Source organism: Eucyclogobius newberryi, unplaced genomic scaffold, assembly GCF_026437365.1.
Source record: "Eucyclogobius newberryi isolate DKJ021-1_F unplaced genomic scaffold, fEucNew1.0.hap1 SCAF_20, whole genome shotgun sequence".
NCBI lineage: Eukaryota > Metazoa > Chordata > Actinopteri > Gobiiformes > Gobiidae > Eucyclogobius > Eucyclogobius newberryi.
In genome coordinates, this window is record NW_027315835.1 from 21295860 (window position 1) to 21318595 (window position 22736).

Below are 22736 nucleotides of genomic sequence, written 5' to 3' on the forward strand. Positions count from 1 at the left end.
TTTGCAGCGTCCAACTCCCTCGGTGACCGTCTCCATAACAGGCTCCTCTTGGACAGATGTTGACATGGTGGATTTCAAATTAAAAAGTACACGTACAATTCTTAAAAGCGTATTCAATGTTGCAGAATGTAGAAGAGGAATACGAAGCAAACGGCACTGATCAAAGTCTAGAGTGTTATCAGTAGAAGGCCACACCAGCTTGTGACAGTATTGGATTTTTTTTAAAGGAAACTACAAACTAAAATAGTGTCATTCCAGTAGGTTGAGTCAAGTTATAGTCGAAATTAATGTGAATGATAATCAATATGAGGCCATAGGTTTTTGGAGGCAAATGGTATTCAAAGTTAGAAGATGTATCAATAAAGTGCCTTGTTTAAAGGAGATATTCGTTTTAAAAGGCTTGAATACTAAACTTCGGAAGGGGCAATTTCACATTTTATGGTATCACATATCTATAACTACACCTCAACTAGGCTTAATAAAGCATGAACAAAGACTTATTTCATGATGAACAAGTTTATCAAGAATGATTCAGAATTAGTAACTACTAATTAATGCTTAATTAAGTAGTTACTAAGCCTGAATCATTGTTAATAAACTATTTGTTCATGGTTTATCTAAAGGCTAATTAAGGTGACGTTATTATAAAGCAATACATATTTGAGAGCTGAAACGTTTGTATCAACATATCATTTTGTGCAGAGATTTTTCATACATTTTCTAGCCGGCGCCCTCTGCTGGCATCAAAGGCGAGTGAAGCATTTTCAAATGACAAACTAGCAGCATTCTCTGTAAGACGCTGACAGAGAGATACTCAGTGGTCCATTTAAACTTCAGATGCACCTCATCAGAAAGATGAAAATGAGCTTTTATAATTGAAATCATTGATATATAATTGAACATTAATTAGTTGCCCCAAACAACTCTAGATGTATTTTTGACCTGTAAATGTTATACCATCTGTTTAACATCTCTCCTTTACAATACATGTTATATATAATAGGCATGGAAAACAAACAAAAATTAAAGATGCACTATGTAACATTTCTAGTGGAGAGTCCATCATTTTTTCCCACTTATTTTTATTTCATAATAGGACAGTATATTCACATACAAAAACATTTTACATTGCCAAATATTTAAAAAATAGCCGGGGTTACTCAGGGGAGTTGTATTCGTGTCGATATCAGCAAATGTTGCAAGGATGGTTTTCCACCCGCGGACAGCAGGGGGCGACAACAGACAATCCAAAGTACAAAAAATACATATTTAACCATCACAGGGACTTACAAAGACGTTTAATAAGGTGAAAATGTTACTTAGTTCTGCATTAACTGGTAAATAAAGAGTTCATACTTCTCTCTCATTGGTTGATTCTATCTACCACTCACTCAAGCCTTAGGGATTTTGACCAATAGGAGGAGAAGGCGAGGAAAGTGTGGCTGTTTGAAAAGAAAAACACTGAATCAAAAAAATAGCAGAGATGGATGTGATCGATTTGTCTTTTATCATCATATTTCCCAGCCCTATTGGACCTTCCACCAGAAAAACTCCAGAGTGCCTCTTTAAAGTCCCTCCTTGATAGAGTGCGACGCCTCCATGTCATTCTCCCAGAGCGCATCTCTTCCTCCTGTGCTTCTCCTTCAGCACAGGGATCCAGACCAGCCCCACCATCACAAACATCAGGCCGATGGACAGACAGGCCGAGCCCACTTGGGAAGTGTGCAGGAGGAGCAGGAGGACCCCCGCTGCGGACATCAGGGAGCCCATCACCATGGCGATCACCGGCTTGTGCAGGTAAGCGCAGCCCAGAGAATCTACGGCAGAACAAGCAGAGCAAATGGATGGGAAATAGCCTCATCAAAAGTAACAGTCGCCTATTCAAATGTGTGCCGTGGCTTTTTGGGATGTCTTTTGTTTATCCCTTTGCTCCTTCTCTCTGTCTCGAGTTCAGAGTTGTTTTTGTTCTGTTCTAATACCTGAATAAATAAATAAATCGTTACAGCGTTATTGGAGTATTAGTCTGACAGTATTTATTCAAATTATTATATATTATATTCAAATGATGTATTGTCTAAAACTCAGGACAAATAAGTTTTACTGATCAATTATTCATGTTTGCTGTATTAAAATAACTTCTCATGTTGTCCAAAGACAAGTATTAATTGTAAAAAAAAAAAAACATTCAAATGAATTTTTTTGCTTGTATTTATGTTTAGTTGATGTCTACATGATTGATTTACACACTGGTCATTTTGTGTTGTGTTCTATGTTAATTTGTTTATAAAAATGTAACTATCAAAACTGTCAAAAATAATTTGAATTTAGTTTTGAAAAAGACAGTATATTGTATGCAAACAACAACATGTGTTTTGTTGCCATCTGTCTGTCTGTATAATTGTGGTATAAAAATTGGTATCGAGTCTATTCTTCATCCAAAAAATGCACACAGATTTGAATGAAAAATATTTTTGAACAGAAGCTATATTGTCCTTAGTTCCATATCGTTAACAAAAAAAGGCTTCAGTCAAAGTCTTACTTGTACCTCTGGAATAATCGTCATCCAGGACCAAACTCTGCCTTCCATCTTCAAACGAATTTCCAATATCCTCCATGTCCTGAGTTAACTTTCCCCTTTAGACCATGAATAATACAGGACGAAGCCGCGGGACCTCCCTCACTGTCCACCCAACGTCTATGCAGTTTGTAATAATTCAATATGCATGCAGAATATTATCTACATTTATTTGTAATCCCACTCATAAGCCAATGTAATTCTACCTCACCTCAGCAGAGTCGGATGCGCCGCAGACCCACCCCACCTGATGCGTCACCTCTCATTGGCTCACCACTTTCCATATACAACAAACCTGAATAAGAAATGTAGCATAGTAAATTGAAAAATGCTAATAATGATAGTCAAACAAGCGTGTATTGATTGATAGATTCTTCAGGGTTTCATACGGTAGATGTGCATATTGTTTAATTTGCACGGTAATGCCATTGACATGAACAATAGGCATGTCATCTGATCCAGCTGGCAGCCAGGCACCGGTCGTTTTGATGGATGGGTTCCCCCTCTGCGCAAACAACATCTCAAGGCTAATGCACTCTACATATCACATGTCCCATAAACAGGCTTTACAATGACGGTCTGTAGATAGTAATGTTGGTTTTCTATGTCATTATGTATGCATTCACATGATATAAAGGCTGTTTTGTATTTTTCTGGTATTTGTCACTGTAAAAGTGGAATAGAAATTAGTGTGAGGTATGATTGGTGGGAAGTAATGAAGTATAAAAGTAAAAGCGCTGTAAGTGACATTTTTTGGGATATTTACTTTATTTCACTACACTTGAGGGTTTGAGACATGCCCAAAATGGCAACGGTGACATCCTGCCAAAAGATTCTAATTAAAAGACAGGGTTTTGACAAAATATGTACATAAAAAGAGTAGAAAAGATTAAGATGTCAATTGAGTTGCTGCCTTTGATGAGAAGACAGCTAAATTCTATATCAAGGTAAATACATTTGACTCTTTAATAGTTCTCCCATCTATTTGAAAATACTTTTATACTTTTAAACTGGTACTTCTATACTTTTACTTGAGTATTTATTTATTTATTGCCCCTCGTTTCTTTACTTGTAATTAAATGAGACATATTGTGCTTTTCAAGTAGTAAGTATTGAACTATGAGAGAAGTAGATCATCATTTTACATTTTGTTCATTGTAAATCCCGGGTAATGTTTTAAAACAGCGTAGTCATAGAAACAGGTCCATTCCCATGTTCTAGACTGCAGAACGCCCCTTCATAGTGACATTTCACTGTGACAAACAGCAGATTGTCATTTAAATTAGTTTCTGATTGAAAAGTACGTATGTGACATTTTAGAACCTAAAAGTTTGATCTTGAGTTGGCCACTGTCCAGGGTGAACCCCGCCTAAGGCCCCAAGTCACTGGGAAAGGCTCCAGTCACCTGCGACCCCGAAAGGGAACAAGTGGTAGAATGAATGAATGAAGTTTGGTCTTGATTTGAAAAGAATCACAACTAAGTACAGGGATGTGGGCGGGGATAGGGGGTAGGTGAAAATGGGAATTTTCTGAGGACTGATAAAACAGGATTACTCAAATATGCAGGAATTCAAATACAATGTTGAGGAAACGAATGATGAGAAAAAAACAATGTAAAAGGTTTTAAGGCTCAGTAAAGCTAATTTTGCATAATATGTCTCCTTTAATTATGAAATGAGAGAACTTCTACCACCACTGTTTCATACTGATAGTGACAAGAGTATATACTTTCAACAGAGATCAGTAACATGGTGCAATATAAAATCTGACTGGAGTGCACACAACTCTAACCCTTTCTTCCCAAAATGTTTAGTATTTTGCAGCAGGTACCGTCATATGCTAGTTTTTCCGCAATATGATTTTTTTGAGTAACTTGCTTCTCAGAGTAATTTGATCAAACCACAGACTTTTCTTGGGGAAATGTGTTGTTTGTGGTTTATTATTAGTGACAAAAGTATGTATTGACATTTGATAAGATGAAAGATATATTCTGTAACACTTTGTAATAACTATGTCTTAAAAAGCCTTCATAAAGCATGAACAAAGACATAAAGCATGAACAAAGACATAAAGTATGAACAAAGACGTAATTCATCATGAAGAAATAGTTGATTAAGAATGGCTAATAATTACTTAATTATAAAGTTGGAGCAATATTAGTGTAGTTAATATAATGTGTTACCATATATTGAGTAGCTAATAATTCAGATTTTCACTTTTTACTTCAACTTGAGAGAAATACGTTTGAAATTGACATTATTCTTGTTTTAGTAAATACATCTTTAACACATATTTTACTTGTCAATGCCATATTTATATTAAAACAACAACAACGACAACGACAACAACAAAAACATGTATTCTTTTCTTCTTACATGTGTGGAAAGTGTGGCATAGAGTACTTTCTTAAAAAAAGAGCTAAAGTTGCAGGCACCGCAGACTCCCAGCAGGGGGCACCACCGCACTGTGTGGGTCCAGATGGGGAGGGCAGATGTTTGCAGCAGCTGCCACGGGAACTCAACACAAAATAGGATGGACAGTGCTGGACTCATCTAATCTTTTTAATGAATAATGAAATGCAATTACTCGTGACATTTAATTACACTAAAAGGATTGAGTTTTTAGATGTTTGTAAAAGCATCACTAAATAAATCCTTGTTGTGCTAATGAAGTTTGGGGGAAAGCCAAGAGCAATTTTTTGAGTGTAGATATATACATAATATAATAAATTGATTTGATTTGATTTGATTTAATATATAAGCCACCAGAATCACAATGACTTTGATTCATAAACAAGCAGTGGTGGAAAGTACAATACGAAGTAAAATATTTAGTTTAGTTTAGTGTATTTGGGCTTATTATTTCAATGTTTTTTTTTTTAAATGTAATGGTTTTTAAAAATAAAAAATCTGTACTTTAAAGATAAAAGATACAGTATTTTTCATGTTTTTAGGGGTTATTTTTTTGCACTTTCATGGTTAAATTCTGCAAAAAGGTTTTGAGTTCATGTAACAACAAAAAATCCCTGGAAATTTATTTGCCACAATTCTTTCTTTCTTTTTAACAGTTCTCCAAATCTGTGTAAAATTCCAATACTTCCACATTTTAAACAGGTTCCTCAGATTTTGAATTGAAGATTTGTGTAATTTTTTTGGCACATGTAGCTGTACTTTTACTTGAGAACTTCTTCCACCACTGTCAACAAATAACATTTAAAGGTGCACTACAGAACTTCTAATGCCACCTGCAGGTCTTCAAGGAGACGTTTTTATTTTGTTGTTAATGTTTTGTAATGTTGCTAGTACAAACTTATCTCCATTGAGATACCATGGAGAATTTCCTCTTCTTCCTTTTTTCTCATCTGTAGAACCACATCACCCTTATGAATATGCTAAATATATCCATTTGATGATCTGCACCGCCATACATGGTATGTTACTGTGGGCGCCAGATGTAAGGTGGGTTGGGATTTTAAAAAGAGGGAAGTGAGTACAGTTGTGCTAGGCAGGTTTTTATAAATTGTATTTTCTTTTTGCAGTCGTGAAAAGTTCCCGGTTCACTCTTTTATAAATAAGGCCCCAGATCTGTTCTGTCAGAATGCATGTTTTTCAAGGCATTTTGCAATAAAACAAATGGAGCATATCAAAGATAGAAGAGTTTAATGCCACATAGCGGAACATTCCAGGCAGAGCAATACCATCAACATGGGAAGCAGGTATAAACATAATGCACCTTTAAAATTCTGCATAATTGTTTATTGCTCACCAGTGAAAACTCTTTTGTGGCACAGACGTTATTTTTATTACAATGAGAGTATATAGCAAGAGTTTGGAAATTTGGACATTCCAGAGGAATCGAACATTCTAATATCATTATTTAGTCAAAGCCTATAATAAATTGTTGCCGTTTGTTGTGGACATCATTTCACTTTGGGCACTTTCCTCTTCATCTTGGCGTCGCTCTTCTTGCCGAGTTTGACTGGCACCTTCTTTTTCTGTGCAGCGCGAGGCTTCGGCGCTCTCTCCAAGGTCTTCTTTTTGAGCGTTTTCTGCGAGAACAACAGCAACAATTCATTAAGACGCGTTTGGCTGGAATAAATATAGTCATCAGTAGCAGCTGTTGAACACTGACCTCCAGTTTAGGCTTTTTGGTTGGTGTTTCTATGGGAACCAGCTGTGGGATTTCCTCCTCATCTTCCTCCTCCTTTATGTCTTCTTGAGGCTCTGCTTTAATTTCCTCATCCTTCAGCTCCTCTGCAGCTGTTTGTTTGTTCTTCACAACTTTCTATTAAAAAAAATAAAAATAGAATGATGGTAAACAGGTAAACAACAAGGAATAACGGTGATTCAGGCTGAACGCACCTGTTTCTTGGGCTTTCGCTTCATGTCCTCTAACAAAGTGAGGTGACTCAGGTCCGAGGTGTAAATGGGCAGCGCCACAGAATCCTGACTCTTCAAATGAATGACTTTGATCAGTGGTCCTTTCTACAAGCACAAACACCACAACAGATCGTTTTAAATTGCACACCATATACAACATTATAATAGGTTAAATCGATCACTTGCAACTAATTGATCATCATGAAATCATGATCAATTAATTTGATCAAAAAACAAGTATATTTAGCGTTTTTGATGTAGACCCTGTTTTGTATGTAACTGTACTGTAGCCCGATCTAAACTTATCGATTAATTGAAAGAATAGACGGTAGATTAATTGATTAGCAAAATAATCTGTAGTTGCAGCCCTAAATTGTACCACATATATATATTAGATGCCTGTTGAAATGCTACAAGTGTGATTATTCTAAAATTGCAAACTAAATTTCGATACAGAAAGGCTTAATACTCAACACCACAATCAGAATTGAAAACACACACACTTTTCATACAGCATAATATAGTCATCTTTAACACACGATAGCAGACTTAATTGGATATTCCAATGTGGTGTAATATTAATTTAGATATAGATCAAGAGAAGACTATAAACCAACCTTTATTTTAGTTGTTCTTTAGTCTGTGATTATTTCTATTCTTTTTCAACAGATTTTTAACCAAATAAAAGGTTGAAACGTGGTGACTGAAGGCCCCTACTTTTTTTTTTTTTTTAATGTTTCTGAGTTTATATAGTCCCGATAATTGTCAAAATACGACCTAGTTGACTTATTTATTGCAGCCCTATTATTAGATCAAGACAATCATATAAACATATTGAGGAAAGGTAAAAATGTGTACTATCGTATTCATAATGTTTTTTTTGTTTTTTATTAAACTATCGATACTTTAAGAAACTATCTAGTTTCAATACAAGTTTCTGGGTTAAGATTTTTTTAACAGGCTTGAATTCTACTGTTTGAAAGAATACAAATCTTAGCCTGGGAACAGAGCGGGGAAATATGGCCTATAATTAAAGATAGACAAATACTTAACGGTGCGTAGACAATATTTGTACTACCGTAAGCAATACGCCTCATCTCTTAGGGATCATCTCAAAATGGGTTGAAGCTGAAAAGACATTTTTTTCGTCTCTCTCTGGACCCCCTCTCCCCCCCCCAAAAGACTTTGTCTGGCTTCACATAAAATTTTATTTTACACGTTGATAAAACGATAGTAGCTTGATGGACCCTGCTCACCTCTAGTGAACATCCCTGAACATCCTTTGGTAAGTTTATATTTAGAAGTTATGAACTCTCAAATAATGTCACCTGTCGCGCATGTTTGTTTACTCAATCCACATGGTCACGGGCCCTAGGGCACATCCAATTCAACCCAAACTGTGAGATGACCACATTGAGATGGTCTCAAGAGGATGAGAGAGTGAGAAACTAATGTTTCTTGTCAAAACCTGTAATTGTCAATTGCCTGTGTTTAGACCTAAGACATGTCAGAATGACAGAAGCAGAACACGCGCTTTCGTCTCAGTGATAATCTCACGTCTTCTGTGATTGGCTGAAACCTCATGCGGTTTGTTTTGTTTCCTTCTTCTGGTCAGTGCGTAACACGTCACTAGAGCCAAATCTTTTGATAATTTGCTGCGCCGCGTCTTGCCGCAAAAAAGCTTTACTAACTTTTCTGCACCAGCCGTGTTGGCAACGGCGGCGCGCCGTGCTCTCCGTATGCACTCGCCGTGAGCGCTCGCCGTGCTCCGCGCACGCACTCGCTGCCTAATATTGGCCTGATGCTCGTTGCGTTGAGAGTTTTTTTAGCATTTCAAAACAATTACTGCCACAACGATGTATTGAAGCTTCAAAGCAACAAAAATACGAAATGTAGGTTCAACACCTGAGAACGTTGCTGATTGCTTAAGTTTGGAAAGTTGTTTAATTACTCTACTACTACTCAATTACAACATCCATTTACTCTCATAATCTCAGTTAGTTGGCCAAAAGAAATAGTCCTTATGTATATTGGTGGATAGCGTATTGCATAGGACTAATCTGTATTGTATCGGCTATGTTTATTTAAGTGTAGGCCACACACTTTTATGAGGGGAACGGGTTCATTAGAAAAATCCAATGTGTGAAAATCCAATTGCAGTGAACACATTTCAGATACAAAAAAAACAAGCTTTTTCAACTCACCATTTGCATTTTGGCCGTTATCGTCTGGACTGTGGTCTCGATGTTGTCTGTCACCTCATCAGCAGTCATACCCGAGTGCGCCACACGAGCCATGCTGCAGGGAAACAGGTACTTTTATGACATGTGCTTTTCAATAAACTATGCTTCAGACAGCTAGAACAATCCAAAGAACCAGAACAGATTTATACAAACTAGATTTTGGATTTACCAGCAGCTGCCCTTGTTGGTGACTTTCAGAGTTGTGCCTTGGACGAGTCTCTGGATGTCTCTGGCCAAGTGTTTGCTCTGCAAGTCCACACACAAAGGCTCTCTGAAGAAAAACAAGTCGTATTTAACATTTGTCATGATTGAGATTTACATTTGTGGTTTGTTGATGATAGTTAATAAAAGACATGTAATCTTGAGTTCTTACTTTTTCCTCTCGTAGAAGTGCTTGCCGATGTGGGATGGCAGCAGGCGGCGGACGCGGTCGTCAGAGAGAAACAGGTCAAAGTTTCCCAAAAGCCGACGTTTGGCCTCAAATGGCTTGTACTCCTTCTTTAGTGTTTGGAATGGGATGACCTGATCAAGACAGGATTTTGTTCAACAGGAGTTGGATGTTAACACTGACTTTTCTCTGAAACATGGCACAGATGGCACATACCTCAGAGACACATTTGACTCCTCTCTGCTCCAGCAGCTTCTTGTAAAACCTCTGGGTCTGATCTGGAGTCATGTTGGGCTCATCTCGTGTGAAGAGGCACACTTCATCTGTGTCAGCTCTCTGGCCGTGGGGCAATGGGCTGCACACACAAACATATGTTTTTGTATTAGTTGTGTGAAGGTGCAGAAAACAGAAGTATAATTGCCAGTTGGCCCTCACATGCGGATGGTCTGTGCTTTATTTGGAATCTTCCACAGAGTGAAGAGCAGGCTGATCTGCTGAGTCTCCTCCAGCAGCAGAGACGCTCCAGTGGACTTGGTTTTTAAGAAAGCTTGTAAAGCCTGGACAGCCTTTTTCACCTGACACACAGATATTTTAGAATGAAAAGTGACACACAAACACACGGCTGCAGAATAGCTACGAAGCTAATGCTAGCTGAGTTGTACATAATCACATATTAACATGTTACTAAATAGTCAGAGTAAACTGACAGAAGAGACTGTATCACAATGATCCACTAGAGCTGTTAGAACAAGAATAAAGACTTACCTGAGCCCGATCTAAAACAACTTCTTTATTTTCCATATTTACAGCCATGCTCTCCGCTTCACGTGGAGCTCACAGTGGCGCATGCGCAGTGTGTGGGCACTTACCACGTGACACACAAACGGAACTTTATTGAACATACTGTATTTCAGTCACAATATTTCAGAACAACCTGTTGTTTATTGCAAGAACATTGAGTTCAGTATTATCTGGTATGAAATATTCGAGCATGACTGAGTCCAGATATTTCCTAATATTGCAGTGTGTGTACTGAACGTAGTAGAAAAAGATTCAGTTGTAGTCATCTGGACTGTTAAAAAAAAAGTGAGGGTACTGGAGGTAAAACAAGAAATAAAAAGTACACCAAAATGATCTGACAATGATTACTTTTAAAAATGAGACACTTTTTGCATCTTGATCATTTATTTTCAGTTCTGATTATGTAACAGCCATGTCTGTCTATCCGAGGGTCATCAGAGTATTACGTGAGCTCAAACCATTTCTGACAAAGAGAGACCAAATAAACATTTTGTGGTGCATACAGCAATTCTTAGACACAAATCAGAGTCCACTGGATGTAAAGCCCACTTTTTTATAAAGGTAGGAGTAGTTGGTGACTATCATTAATATAGGCTAACCCTGCTCTGTTGCAGAATATGAGATCCATGTGTTCTTTTCAATAGCTTTTCTTCCCCTGACTCAGGACCACAGCATCCATCTCCATTCTAAAAACAAATGGCATGGCTAGCCAACAGCGCTGTTAGCTGTGGGAGTTCTGAAGGGGGAGCTACATTAGTGGCATAGCTGAGCTCTCAATATGAGAAAGCTGACACACTGGAATTGGTCTCTGGTTTATATTGTTCATAATAAAAACTGATTCAGTCTTGTTTTCTTCATTTAATGTGATGCGTTCTTCTCCACACGTGTTCTCCCCTCTCAGCATAGTTGTGTGTGAGGAGAGCAGCAGGTTGGGTCGGCTCTAGCAGAATTTCTCTTCTGGTAATGAGTGGAAGATCTCCATGCACGCTGCCCAAGTCACTTTAGTCCTTTTCTGCCACCAGCTTCAGCACTTTACCGATGGCGATAGTTTTGCCTGGAGACAGAGACAATAGTAATGCATTTGTTTTCGGTGCCGCCGTGTGTTTAAAAGGTGCTTTCGACAAACAGACTGTGCTCTTACCCTCGTCTCGCAGTGTGAACCGTCCCATCTGAGGGAAGTCCTTAAAGGTCTCTAAGCAGATGACTCCTGACGCTCGCAGCCTGGCGATGCACACCTGGTCCTGTTTCACGAAGCGGGGGCGTTGTTTGCTCTTCTCTCCCGACTTCTTATCCACCAGACAAATTAAGGCCTGCAGTCCAAAGTGTACAACAATCAGCAAATCCAGTTCTCCAGCTGAACCAGGGAGAAAAAGGCCGGTTTCTTTTCTGACTTACTGTGATTTGCACTTCTTCGTTGCAGGTGTGAATGTGAAGCACTGCGTTGTAACCAGGGCAGATGATTGACTTATGCTCGATGATGGCGATCTGAAGGTTTCCATACAAAGACAAAGCAATTATGATGATTTCATACAAGTTATATAAGTTAGAGTACAATTCAGATGTTATATTATAGGGCTGCAACTTATTTTAGATAATTTTGTCGAAAAGTCGACCAGTCAAACAATTATTTCTATTGTGCACAGAGAGTTCTTAAATATGTTTTTGACTGAATAAAGAATATTTATAAATACGTTTATTTTTTGATGAAAACCCAAACATTTCTATTAATTTTTGACATTTAAAAAAATTTAAATCATTGGTATCATCGGTTTTGTTTTAGGGTCAGTATAGTCCAGATGTTGTTTTACACGTGTTGTTTTCATTGTTTTTTTTGTTATTCTTATCGCACTTTGGTCAACTTTTATGTTTTTAAAGTGTGTTATAAATAAAGTTGCAGATTACAATTACAAGTATTCAAAAATATCCAAACTATGATTATTTTTTATTGTCGACCACAGTTGATTAATCGTTGCAGCCCTATTATACATTATATTTTTAAAGGTTTCTTTGTGAACTGGTGGTGTAGTCCTATTATAGACCTGGTTCAGCCCGAGAAAAGTCCTTTATTTGCAAAGTCAAACATTTCCCTCTGCGACACTGGACTAAACCCTGTGGTTGTGTCCCAGCGTGAGCAGCAGATGGCGCTCCGGTCACCTGTGCGTCAAAGGTGCGCCCTGAGTGGCACAGGTTGTCAGGGCTGCAGAGGATGAAGCCTGGCAGGATCTCCTCCTCCTCGATGCCCTTCAGACGCAGCTTCAGGTTCTCCCCCGGGGTCGCGTCGTCCGTCTCCACGTCGTCGCTCAGCAGGCTCAGCACCTCCACCGTGTGCTGCGTTCAGGAACAATCCGACACTTGGATCAGTTACAAATGCATCTGGAGCGCCGATGTTTGAAATGATCAAAGAGAACTATAAGCCATGTGATCGTTTCAGGGATAACATAAGAAAAGCATTTTGACTTCTATTTTGTAGACTGTGAAATAAGGGTGAAGAGTGTGGAGTGGCATAGCATGTGATGTAATCTAAAAAAAGGAGTTTCCAAACTTTTCAGGCCAGGATTTGCAATATATTCATTCAGACTGACTCTTTTGCAATTTTGGTTAAGTTATGTTTATTTGAGTTGTTTATTGTGTTTGCCCTCATTAAACTAAAATATACTGTTTTTCATTTAGAAATGTAATCAATAGTTACTGTAGTTTTTAGGTATCTGTACTTGACTTAATGGATACTTTTTACTTCACTACATTTGAGAGTTTGACTGAAAAGTTGTTTTTCCTTATGTTTTTAGACCTGGGTTTGTTATTTCAGTTCATGGAGACATCTTGCCTACATTTTTTGAGCAATTCTTTTTATTTATTAAATAGATAAAAATGACCAAGAAATTTGCTTCTGATGATCAAAAATTATCTTATCAAGATTACAATTCAACACTTTAAATAGTTTGTAAAAGCTGTGTCCAATCATAATCCCTGTTTACTATTCTGGGGCCAGACTTGCCATCCACTTCACCCTGATGTGTGAAGCCCCTCATACTTCACTGTTATGACTATTAGATGTTATGAGTCTTTTAAAAGGCTAGTAACATAATGATCAAATGATTATATTATGGTTTATACTAGCCACTCTTCTGAAAGTTGTGTTGTGGATGAGTGTACAGTACTTGTGTTAACTAACGTACTTTAATACTTTTATATAGGTAGATTTTTTATGTGATGTGACAGTACATTCTGAGCAGTTGTACGACAAAATACAGTTCTTCATTTTTAAACAATTAAGTTACGGTAAACACTGCTGTGCTAATAACGAAGCTGTAGTACTAACTTTTAGCCTCATTATTATTAGTTAGATATAGCGTAAAAACTAATAGTATTTTGCACAGCTTAAACGTATATAGTTAAAAACGATTCAAGAGTGAAATGTGTGAAATGTGAGACCTTGATAAACGATTTCCAGATTTTTTTTTTAGTCAATCAATTTCTCAATGTTTCTAGACAATTTATTTTTATATTTTGGTTTGTTCAAAAGCTGGGACTTGAACTCAAAATGGAAAGTACTTTTTTACTTTTTAGTCCTTCCATCCTCAAAGATATAGTGGAGTAGAAAGTACAGATGCTGCTCTGAAATGTAAAGAAGTAAAACGTATCTACTGTAAAATAGATGTTTGTACTTTATTAAGATAAGATAAGATATGCCTTTATTGTCCACACATGGGGAAATTTTGGTGTTACAACGCAGGTAGATACAGGGGGAAAGGACAGATAACTTATAGGAAGTTTAAAAAACCACTGATATACTGAATTGTTATGGTAATAATAGCGGTTTTCTTTGTTTTATACATTGGTTAAACTTTAATGTTAAACTTAAATGTTAAACTTTGGATCTATCAAATCCAACTGATTTTGTCTGGACTGATCTTTCTTAGTAAAAAATGTAACTTAAGTTCAGTTCTTTGCGTCCTTAAAGTAACCAGAGCCTCTGCAGCTGCTGAAACACAAACTGGCCTGGTAACACAATCTTCTTTTCTTTTTCTTTCCATTTGAGGGGAAGTGCGAGGATTCAACTGAAGACTTGGTTTGTTTTAAAGTCTTACCCTGTTTGGCATCATGACCAGCTGCTGGGCTTTGCTGATGCACCCTGACTCCAGTTTCCCAAGGATCACAGTGCCCATGTCCTGCACACACACAAACACACACACGCACAAATCAGCAAGTGTAAACATGTCTTCTGCTCCAATAACCTGGGAATGTCTAATGGAGGAAACGCGTTCGTAAACAAAGATGGGGCTGTGTGCGCCGCCACAATTGGCAATTGCTAAATTTATTTAACGCCATCGTGTTTAAAGTATAAAATGTTTCTTTATCAAAAGGAATGTTTTAGTAATAAAGGCACAATTAAATGTTTTTACTGCTTTGAATCTTATCTCCGAAAATACGAGCATGTGCATAGCAAAAGTGAAGAGATTACATTTTTTGCAGCCTAAACATTTTGTATCTATAGCAACGTGAGGGGAATTATAAAACAATAAAATGTGTCTCCCATGTTTCTGTGAAAAATAACTGTCGCTCCTGAAAGTACAGTAACACATCGACATTAAATTCTTTGGGACTCAATATTTCTCGTGTGAACATTTATTTCCATGTGGGGAATTATTTTGTTACTACTTTGTGGTGCGAAAAGATTTGAGCAGCAGAATGTCGAATAAGTAATCTGTATGACTAATTATAGATACTAAAAAAGTACTATAGTGCAGTAGTTTCACTCCAAGTACCACCAAACAAAGGATTTAGGATTAAAAGACACAGCAGAACTATTTCAGATCTGAACTAGGGTTAAAATAGGTCTAAAACAGGACCACACCATAACAGTAAGTATACAGTTTGAGAACCACTAGTCGTCACGCTATCCCAGCATGCACCACCAAACTCCACACGGGCAGCGGCATGAAACTAATGGAGTCGGCCGAAATTATCAAACTTTATCAGAGTTTCAGAGATAGTGGATTATTTTTGCGCTCCGGAATGTACATATTTTCAAGGGCCGAAGAAATACAGAGCCTTTTACAAGATTGACGAGAGAAGTGGATTTCTGTAAGTAAAATGGACACTAGTGAGCCAAGCCTGATATTAATTACCGTACATTTTCTTCTTCACGCGCCTTTTTGGGCAAATTTAACCATTGTCTCGTAACAAATCAACAAAGATTGTGTACTCGCAATCCTAATAATAAAAGAGTAGTTTAAAGAGAAATGATCACAAATGCTTTTCAAAAACTGTTCAATAAAATCACAAACTGGGTGTTTATTACATGGACATGGGGGAATTGGCCTCACATTAGTTTCTAATGAAATTAGTTTCATTAGTTCACATTTTAAACTATTTTATCAAAAGCACATCATTTTAATTGTCAATATCAGTAAACATTACATGTCCAGGGTTTTATAATAAGGTGTACTTCTCACAAACATCTCCAGAGACACGTTTTGACGACATTAGAAAGAGAATCAAATATCCAGATTTTCCCGATTCAAGGCACAATCTACGCAAACTAAACTCTTTAAAAGCACACTCAAACCAGGTGAGTCACTAATGTTTAATCTGATTTGTTTTTCAGATGTATTGTTATGTAGCTTCAATGAATGACAAAGATACACTCTAGAACCTACATTTCAGACTCATCATTACTGCAGTTTCTTCCCTGCCGCAAATGGCGTCCTCTACAAACTCCTGGTACAAGTCACGTGGTGTAGGAGCTCTATAGTGTTTCCATTTCCTTTTTTGCTGCGCATGTTAAAAAACGCACTAAATTCAAAGTATTTTCAACAGTAATGTTCATCGTGATATTTCTCAGTTGCAATAGACTATATCACAATTTGTTATCGTGACAGAACTAGTTCATGTTCAAATAAAAACCCCAGACTGTCTCCTTTCAGGCAGCTGTGTATTGTCACTTCTTGGACAGAAATGAGCGCGCAGCATCCAGTTAGCCATAATCCTGTTACATCAGGCGAACACCAGTGAGGACTTCTTAGTCATATAACGGTACATAAGGCTCTTACGCAACCGCAAGACATGAAAATATAAAACAAGATGACAAAAGAGACATTTGGCAAGAATGAAAAGAAAATCAAATCAGATTAACACGAGAGAGAGAGAGAGAGAGAGAGAGAGAGAGAGAGAGAGAGAGAGAGAGAGAGAGAAAAGTATCTCTACAAGTGTTTACAGGACGCATCCGAGATTTAAACTAAGCCGAGAAAATGAATTACGGTTAAAAGAGAGGAATATAGAGCGAGATGCCGGGATTAAAGCTTATCCAGTACAACAAAAGAATAGCACAGAACTCACCTTATACTTATCTACTATTGGCAGTCTGACAGGCCCATCATTGGATCTGGTGAAATTTGGCAAACTGTCCAGGTGGGGTATAAATGGAAAACCCCTGAGAACAGAACAAGAGTCACACATTATTGCTCGATTAACAAGCGCTTAAAGGCACTTCAGTTCAACACGGGGCAAAGGTTGATGACTTTATACCAGTCATAAATGTGTAACTTACGTGTACCAGGTGCATTCTGGTACCGGGTCTTTGAGGTTGGCACCTGTGAGTCCAGAGCAAGGCATAAAGTGGATGTCCTTCTTGGGATTGAAGCCCACTTTTTTCAAAAATGGCACAAGCTTTTCTTTACATTCCTCGTATCTTTAAAGGCATAAAAGAAAAACAAATCAGGTTAATAATGACAAAGGGGTGGTCACATGTTAAGATGATATAAAACATACTTCTTTATAGGTAATCATTTTGTAACATAATGCAGTGGTCGACTTAAATGACAAATAAATAGGATACATTATTTGTATTGTTATTGACCTTTAAACATGCTCTTTAGTGGCTCTGCTTTGGAATCTCATGTTTAAGAAGTTAAAATAGCGTGTCTACTAAAGGCACGGATTATATTTTCATTCAGTTAGGCGTTTCCCACATCAGGAATTGAGTTAGAGCTCCATCTGACAGCAGGGGGAATACAATTTGATGACAGAAATGCCAAAAGAATAACGTCTAGGCAGCACCGAAGATCTCAGAGCTCTACCTATGAAGTCACGAATCAGGAAACTTTGAAACAGAGTGTTTTTGATGCTTGGAGGGCGAGGACTTCATCAAAAGTGCGTGAATGAAACTATATACAACTCCAGATAAGTTTTGGACGTTTTTTAAACAGACCAATAGAATGATAAAGTGATATGATTGAGCCACTGAAATGGTAGGTATAAAATAGCTTTCTCGACAAGAAAAGCGGTTTAATTTGTACAGTGAGTAAACGTTAGTAACTCTACTGCGTACCTCTCCAGACTCCAGTTAACTGTGGGGTCGTCCATCTTGTTGACAAGGACAATGAGATGTTTGACTCCGGCGGTTTTCGCCAGCATTGCGTGTTCCCGTGTCTGCCCCCCCTTCTCAAAGCCCGTCTCAAACTCGCCCTTTCTGGCTGAGATCACCTGAAAAACAAAACAAAATATATAAATAAATGCTCAAATACCAGGAGATTAAAGCGAAACCGTCTGAAGAGCGTACTTTGGGACTGACGTGTAGGGTCAGATTTCGCTGTAAACTTTATGTTTTGACTTGGTTTACCATTTGCTTTAAAACTATGTATCTCTGACATAAAACATCAACAATGGACGTGATGGATGGATACCTGTGGAATGTACTTTTGGCTGCAGCAAAAAAAAGCAAAAACAAGGAGATGGATGACAGGGAGAGAACTATAAAGGAATGGACTGAAATAACAGACATTTATGATATAGAAAATGTACTTTAAAACCAGACATGTACTTTGTTCTTTTGTCTGGTTTATGTTTATTAGTTCTCTGCATGTGGGCCAATCCACACCAAACAAATGTGGCCAATAATGAATTATAGCAACTTTTAAAATCCCTATTATGTTGGCATTATTCAAACACACATGAACAATTAAAGGTGCGGCGTGTCATTTTTCTCTGATGGAGGGTACACCACCATCTAATACAATGTTCCATAGTAGTACATTAAACACATCTAGCAATAACACCTTAAATAATGAGTTAAATATCAAGTTTAAAGGACACTTAATATGCTAAATTAACTTTTTGAGCTTTAAACGTGTCATAACATTGTTCCCTCATCAAAAATATACTGGGAAATATACAGGGAGTTGTATTTAGCTTCATTCAGTTTTGTTTAATGAATCTTGTTTGTAATTCCTTTCCCTCTGAGTATCGCAAGAACACAAATTTATCAGCTTTGTTACGAGATCTTCCTTGCTGTTTTTAACTCCATAAATCATCTCCAGACTTGTTTCGGAGCATTTCTGCCGAACAAAACCTGTTCATTACAATTGTGTGCGTGTATTAGCATGTCAGGGGCAAGCTAGGTTTTGTTTAATTCTCCATGGTAATTCCCTCTGCTGCCAGTAGATGGAGTGCTAACACCAATCCTGGTTGCCTTACTGGTAGGGTTTTCAAGCTATTATTTTAAGCTACAAAACCTGAGATGCCAAGGAAGGTGTACTCAAAAGCATGTTTAAAGGCCAATAACTATACAAATAATGCGTAATATGTGTCCTTTATGAACGACGTAAAGTGCCGTAGCATTCCCTCCACGTACCAGCACCGCCAGGTCGGCCTGAGACGCTCCTCCGATCATGTTTGGTACGAAGCTCTTGTGGCCGGGCGCGTCCAGGATGGTGAAGTGCTTCTTCTCCGTCTCGAAGTAAGCGCGGCCCACCTCCACCGTCTTCCCCTTGTCCCTCTCCTCCTGGTTTGTGTCCAGAGCCCACGACAAATACCTGAGGCAAGCAGGGTTTCAAAATATGTGAGCGCTCGAAATAAAAAAGGTGCGTGGGCGTGCGCGTTCTAGACACGGGAACATGAAGCCCATCAGCGCTTGTTTACGGTCAAACAAAGCGAGTCTCGCGTGCTTACCAAGTCTCTCTGTTCTTCTCTTTAGCTTCTCTTTCGTATTTCTCCAGGGTTCGTTTTTCCACCATTCCGGTCAAGTACCTGCAGCGGACGTAGAGGTCATTTAATGCATTATTCAAACCAGCGGCTGACATTACGCTGTTTCACTGTTATCAAGTCAGGGTTAAAAGAACGTTGAGAACATGAATGAACCAGTGCGTTTGCTTGACGACTCAATACAGATATAATTAAAACTACATTCCTATATATAGAGTGCAACAACCACAGCGGTTTTGACAAATGAGACTCTGTGGAACTTACATGATCTGGCCTCCAATAGTTGATTTACCAGCATCTGAAAAGAGGAAAACATCCACATTTGACCAAATACATAATGGATTAACATAAATATTAAAATAAGTTTATAAAATAAGATAAAATGTGCAACAAAAAACCCCAAAACATTCTTTTACTTAAGTTTCTCTATATTTTTTCACCTAGAACAATCTAAAAACATAAAAGAGCGGTGGAAAAACTAGATAAATTGCACGATGGTCCAACTGTCAGAAAACTCTTGAATGAATGCTAACTTTAGCATGTTTAGCATTGTTAAATCTCCATTGATTGAACATTACGCAAACTGTTCAGACTCTACGTTCCGAAACAACTTTTTTCCTGTTCAACAACAACAGCAGCAGCAAAGAACAACCTTTGTTGGATTAGTGCGACTTGTTGATACGTGTTCAGAGGTGTTGTTTTCCTTAAATTCCTCACAATAAATTAAAAGGTACAGTAAATGTGTTATAATAAATCACAATTCTATGCGCCCACTGCATGCGCTGGCGCTACGTACCGACATGGCCGATGAACACCACGTTGACGTGCTCCTTCTTGGGGGCGTCTGGCGGGGCGAGGGCCACTTTCGGCACGGGCATCTCCTCCTCTTCCTCCTCCATCATCTCCTCGTCCTCCTTCCCCGCAGCGTCCCCCTGCCCCCCGCCTCCTCCCCCTCCGCCGGGCTCCTCCTTCTGCTCCCACGTCTCCTCCTCCGTGGTCATGTCCGCCTCCGTGCCTCCGTTTTCCACCGGAGCTAAAAACAAATGCGGGAGTCACAATTGCAGTTTGAAATTGCTGAATAAATATGCAATTGTTCCGATTACCACCGTCATTTAGACCCAAAATTATTCTTATATAATACGTGCGTTCTTAAACATAAACACTTAAACATTCACCACATCAAAACTGGGACTACACCAGAAAAAGAGGTGGTCAAAATATTACTTTTCATTACTTGAGTAAAAGCCTGGTCACCTGGTCAAATACAAGTAAAAATTGCTCGGTGAAATTATTACTTAAGTTAAAGTACTTAAATCTTCGCTGTAGAATCAAGCAGAAGCATTTTCAATTAAGGCATCAACATTTTAAAAATAGTCCTTCTAAAGACAAGATGCAAATTATATTGTTCAGTCCACCATGTAATGGTAATACAAATTACTTAAAAGATTAGATTAGAAAGGCATATTTAGTTATAAAGGGTACATTGGATAAAGGAAATCAATTAAATGATATTTTGTATATCAGCATTTACCATTTCCAAAATAAAAGCAAGAATTAACGCACTCAAAGCTTGTAAGAACTGTAGCAGAATAGAAAGTATATTTGTCTTTCAGATGTAGTGGCGTACGTAAGTAAGTAAATAAATACAACTCAAGTAAAGTACAGATCCTCAAAAACTCTACAATACCTTTGGTAAAGTGACTGACCACTAACGACAAGTCTGACCAGACCCAATGTGGTGAGTTATAATGGCACATTTATCAGACAAAAGGAAATCTTACAGATATATAGATTCAATTATTATAGATTCAATGAATTCAGTGACTCCCTCGGTCGTCCAGGAAGAAAAGATGTCTGAATTCTGTGCAAAAGCTGTGTAATGTTTTCAGATTGAATTGATTTTGCCACTCATCCAAGTAGCTTCTTCAGTTCTGACACACTTCTGGTGACTGGTTTAGATATGTGTCTGTAGGGAAGCGTTAACTACATTATTTCAAAGTTGTAAAGCAGCGGAGAGAGGTTAGAATCGATATTCCCGACCAAAACCACACATATAAATACACATTTCTCCACATTTAAAACTAGCACAGATTACAGCTATCAACTCAGTCATTTATTTATTTGGTTGGATGGACTACAATGTAAAATAAAGAGATGGTTAAAAAAAACAAGCTCTAAATGGAAAGCATGGATCCCACGAGCTTTATTTAAGTTCAACAGCCGGTACTTTTTCTCACTGAATGAAATAAAATCAGTAAAAATCTCAGAGAAGTATAAACTGGGAGTACACTGAAGTAACCAAACACTTTGAATGCCTTTGGGAAAACAGTCTGAGGCCAGGACCTTGCACTGCTGCTTGACAGTCCTCCAGCCTCTGCCAATGGCAAGTCTATTTTCAGAAAGGAGTGGTTGCATCATATTAAAATGAAGGCCCACGAGTGCACACGAGTTTTACCAATTTCTGGCTCTGAATATTGATAAAGTGATAAAGATCATGTGGAGCCCTTCAGATCACACCCTGTTAGGTTTTCAAACGCTTAACCTGCTCTGTTCTTCTAAAAAGCAGACCGTGTTAATGAAAAGCACATGTGCATACCGGCTGTGTCTGCCACCTCCATGCTGGACACGGGCTCTGCGGAACCTTTAGAACAAGAGACACAAAGCACATCAAACTTTCATCAATATTCATACAGAATGGTGGCCCGGAGTGTCTGACAGTTGTGGCTATTACTGTAACACGAATAGTGTTTATTACACGGTGATAAAGCCGGTCTAAGCCACAGTGACTTGTTGATTAGATAAAAAGCGACACGAGCACGGGCTCGTGCTGAACGCAGCGAGTTGGCACTGAGAAGGCTAACTTAGCTTCTTTAGCAGAAGAGCTAGCAAGTTAAGCTAACTTCCACCCAGCTGTCTATCGGGGATCACCCACCCTCAGGAGCCGGCACGTCCTCGGTGCTGCTCAGGAGGAAACTCGGCACAAACACCGCAGCGTTCACGTTGGGAACAAACGGCTTGGCGTTGACGTTGAGCGCGGCAAAGGCAGCGGGCAACTCCGCCGCGGTAGCCGGGGCCTCGGCATCCTCCTCCAGCTCCCACGAATCCGGGGCGTCTGTCGGGTCCATTGCTCCCTGCTTCAGAGTAGAGTTTTCCGCGTTGAGAAGAGGCTGAAGGCCGTGTGAGTTCCGAAAGGTGCGTCTGTTTGCTGGTGTGTTCAGACTCGGAGCAGCGCGTTTGAACAAGTTCCCATTGCTTTGTTAAGCCTTGCTTTGAAGAAGCATATGGATCTCGCCCGGACGAGAAGTGCTCTACTGCCGCTGCACTTCCCCCGACCACCGCTAGAGCCCAGCATTGGACCACTGCCAGGA

General features: G+C 38.6%; 3 protein-coding genes across 4 annotated transcripts; all 3 read right to left on the reverse strand.

Moving 5' to 3' along the window:
* Positions 1-1535: 1535 nt before the first annotated feature.
* LOC140369553 (phosphoinositide-interacting protein-like) lies at positions 1536-2784 on the reverse strand. The gene is made up of 2 exons (XM_072456925.1): positions 2546-2784; positions 1536-1817 (listed from the first exon to the last, which is right to left on the reverse strand). Exons 1-2 carry the CDS (start codon positions 2613-2615, stop codon positions 1603-1605), a joined length of 285 nt encoding a protein of 94 aa, XP_072313026.1. The 5' UTR covers positions 2616-2784; the 3' UTR covers positions 1536-1602.
* Positions 2785-6352: 3568 nt separating this feature from the next.
* On the reverse strand, positions 6353-10457 carry rsl1d1 (ribosomal L1 domain containing 1). Its single transcript, XM_072456921.1, has 9 exons — positions 10351-10457; positions 10021-10160; positions 9802-9940; positions 9571-9719; positions 9367-9468; positions 9159-9252; positions 6937-7059; positions 6707-6859; positions 6353-6623 (listed from the first exon to the last, which is right to left on the reverse strand). Exons 1-9 carry the CDS (start codon positions 10396-10398, stop codon positions 6495-6497), a joined length of 1077 nt encoding a protein of 358 aa, XP_072313022.1. The 5' UTR covers positions 10399-10457; the 3' UTR covers positions 6353-6494.
* Positions 10458-10751: 294 nt separating this feature from the next.
* Positions 10752-22697, reverse strand: gspt1 (G1 to S phase transition 1). Of its 2 annotated transcripts, XM_072455595.1 has the most exons (14): positions 22301-22696; positions 21965-22009; positions 20165-20401; positions 19633-19666; positions 19336-19413; positions 19019-19199; positions 17717-17871; positions 16937-17077; positions 16726-16819; positions 14475-14555; positions 12541-12714; positions 11782-11871; positions 11528-11696; positions 10752-11440 (listed from the first exon to the last, which is right to left on the reverse strand). In XM_072455595.1, exons 1-14 carry the CDS (start codon positions 22491-22493, stop codon positions 11388-11390), a joined length of 1725 nt encoding a protein of 574 aa, XP_072311696.1. In that variant the 5' UTR covers positions 22494-22696; the 3' UTR covers positions 10752-11387. The 2 variants fall into 2 exon arrangements, with proteins under 2 accessions (XP_072311696.1, XP_072311697.1); XM_072455596.1 differs by lacking the exon at positions 21965-22009 and having other exon boundaries at positions 22301-22697.
* Positions 22698-22736: the final 39 nt, after the last annotated feature.

Bases quoted from the DNA above. Each gene is read 5' to 3' on its own strand.
- LOC140369553 (XM_072456925.1), bottom strand. From the start codon at position 2,615: ATGGAGGATATTGGAAATTCGTTTGAAGATGGAAGGCAGAGTTTGGTC. The intron at 1,818-2,545 runs GTACAAGTAAGA...GTTCTGCCGTAG, and splicing joins GGATGACGATTATTCCAGAG to ATTCTCTGGGCTGCGCTTAC.
- rsl1d1 (XM_072456921.1), bottom strand. From the start codon at position 10,398: ATGGCTGTAAATATGGAAAATAAAGAAGTTGTTTTAGATCGGGCTCAG. The intron at 9,941-10,020 runs GTGAGGGCCAAC...TTGTGTGTGCAG, and splicing joins AAAGCACAGACCATCCGCAT to CCCATTGCCCCACGGCCAGA. The intron at 6,860-6,936 runs GTGCGTTCAGCC...TTTTTTTAATAG, and splicing joins AGCGAAAGCCCAAGAAACAG to AAAGTTGTGAAGAACAAACA.
- gspt1 (XM_072455595.1), bottom strand. From the start codon at position 22,493: ATGGACCCGACAGACGCCCCGGATTCGTGGGAGCTGGAGGAGGATGCC. The intron at 17,078-17,716 runs GTACGCAGTAGA...ATGCCTTTAAAG, and splicing joins GTTAACTGGAGTCTGGAGAG to ATACGAGGAATGTAAAGAAA. The intron at 12,715-14,474 runs GTAAGACTTTAA...TCCTGAACGCAG, and splicing joins TGGTCATGATGCCAAACAGG to CACACGGTGGAGGTGCTGAG.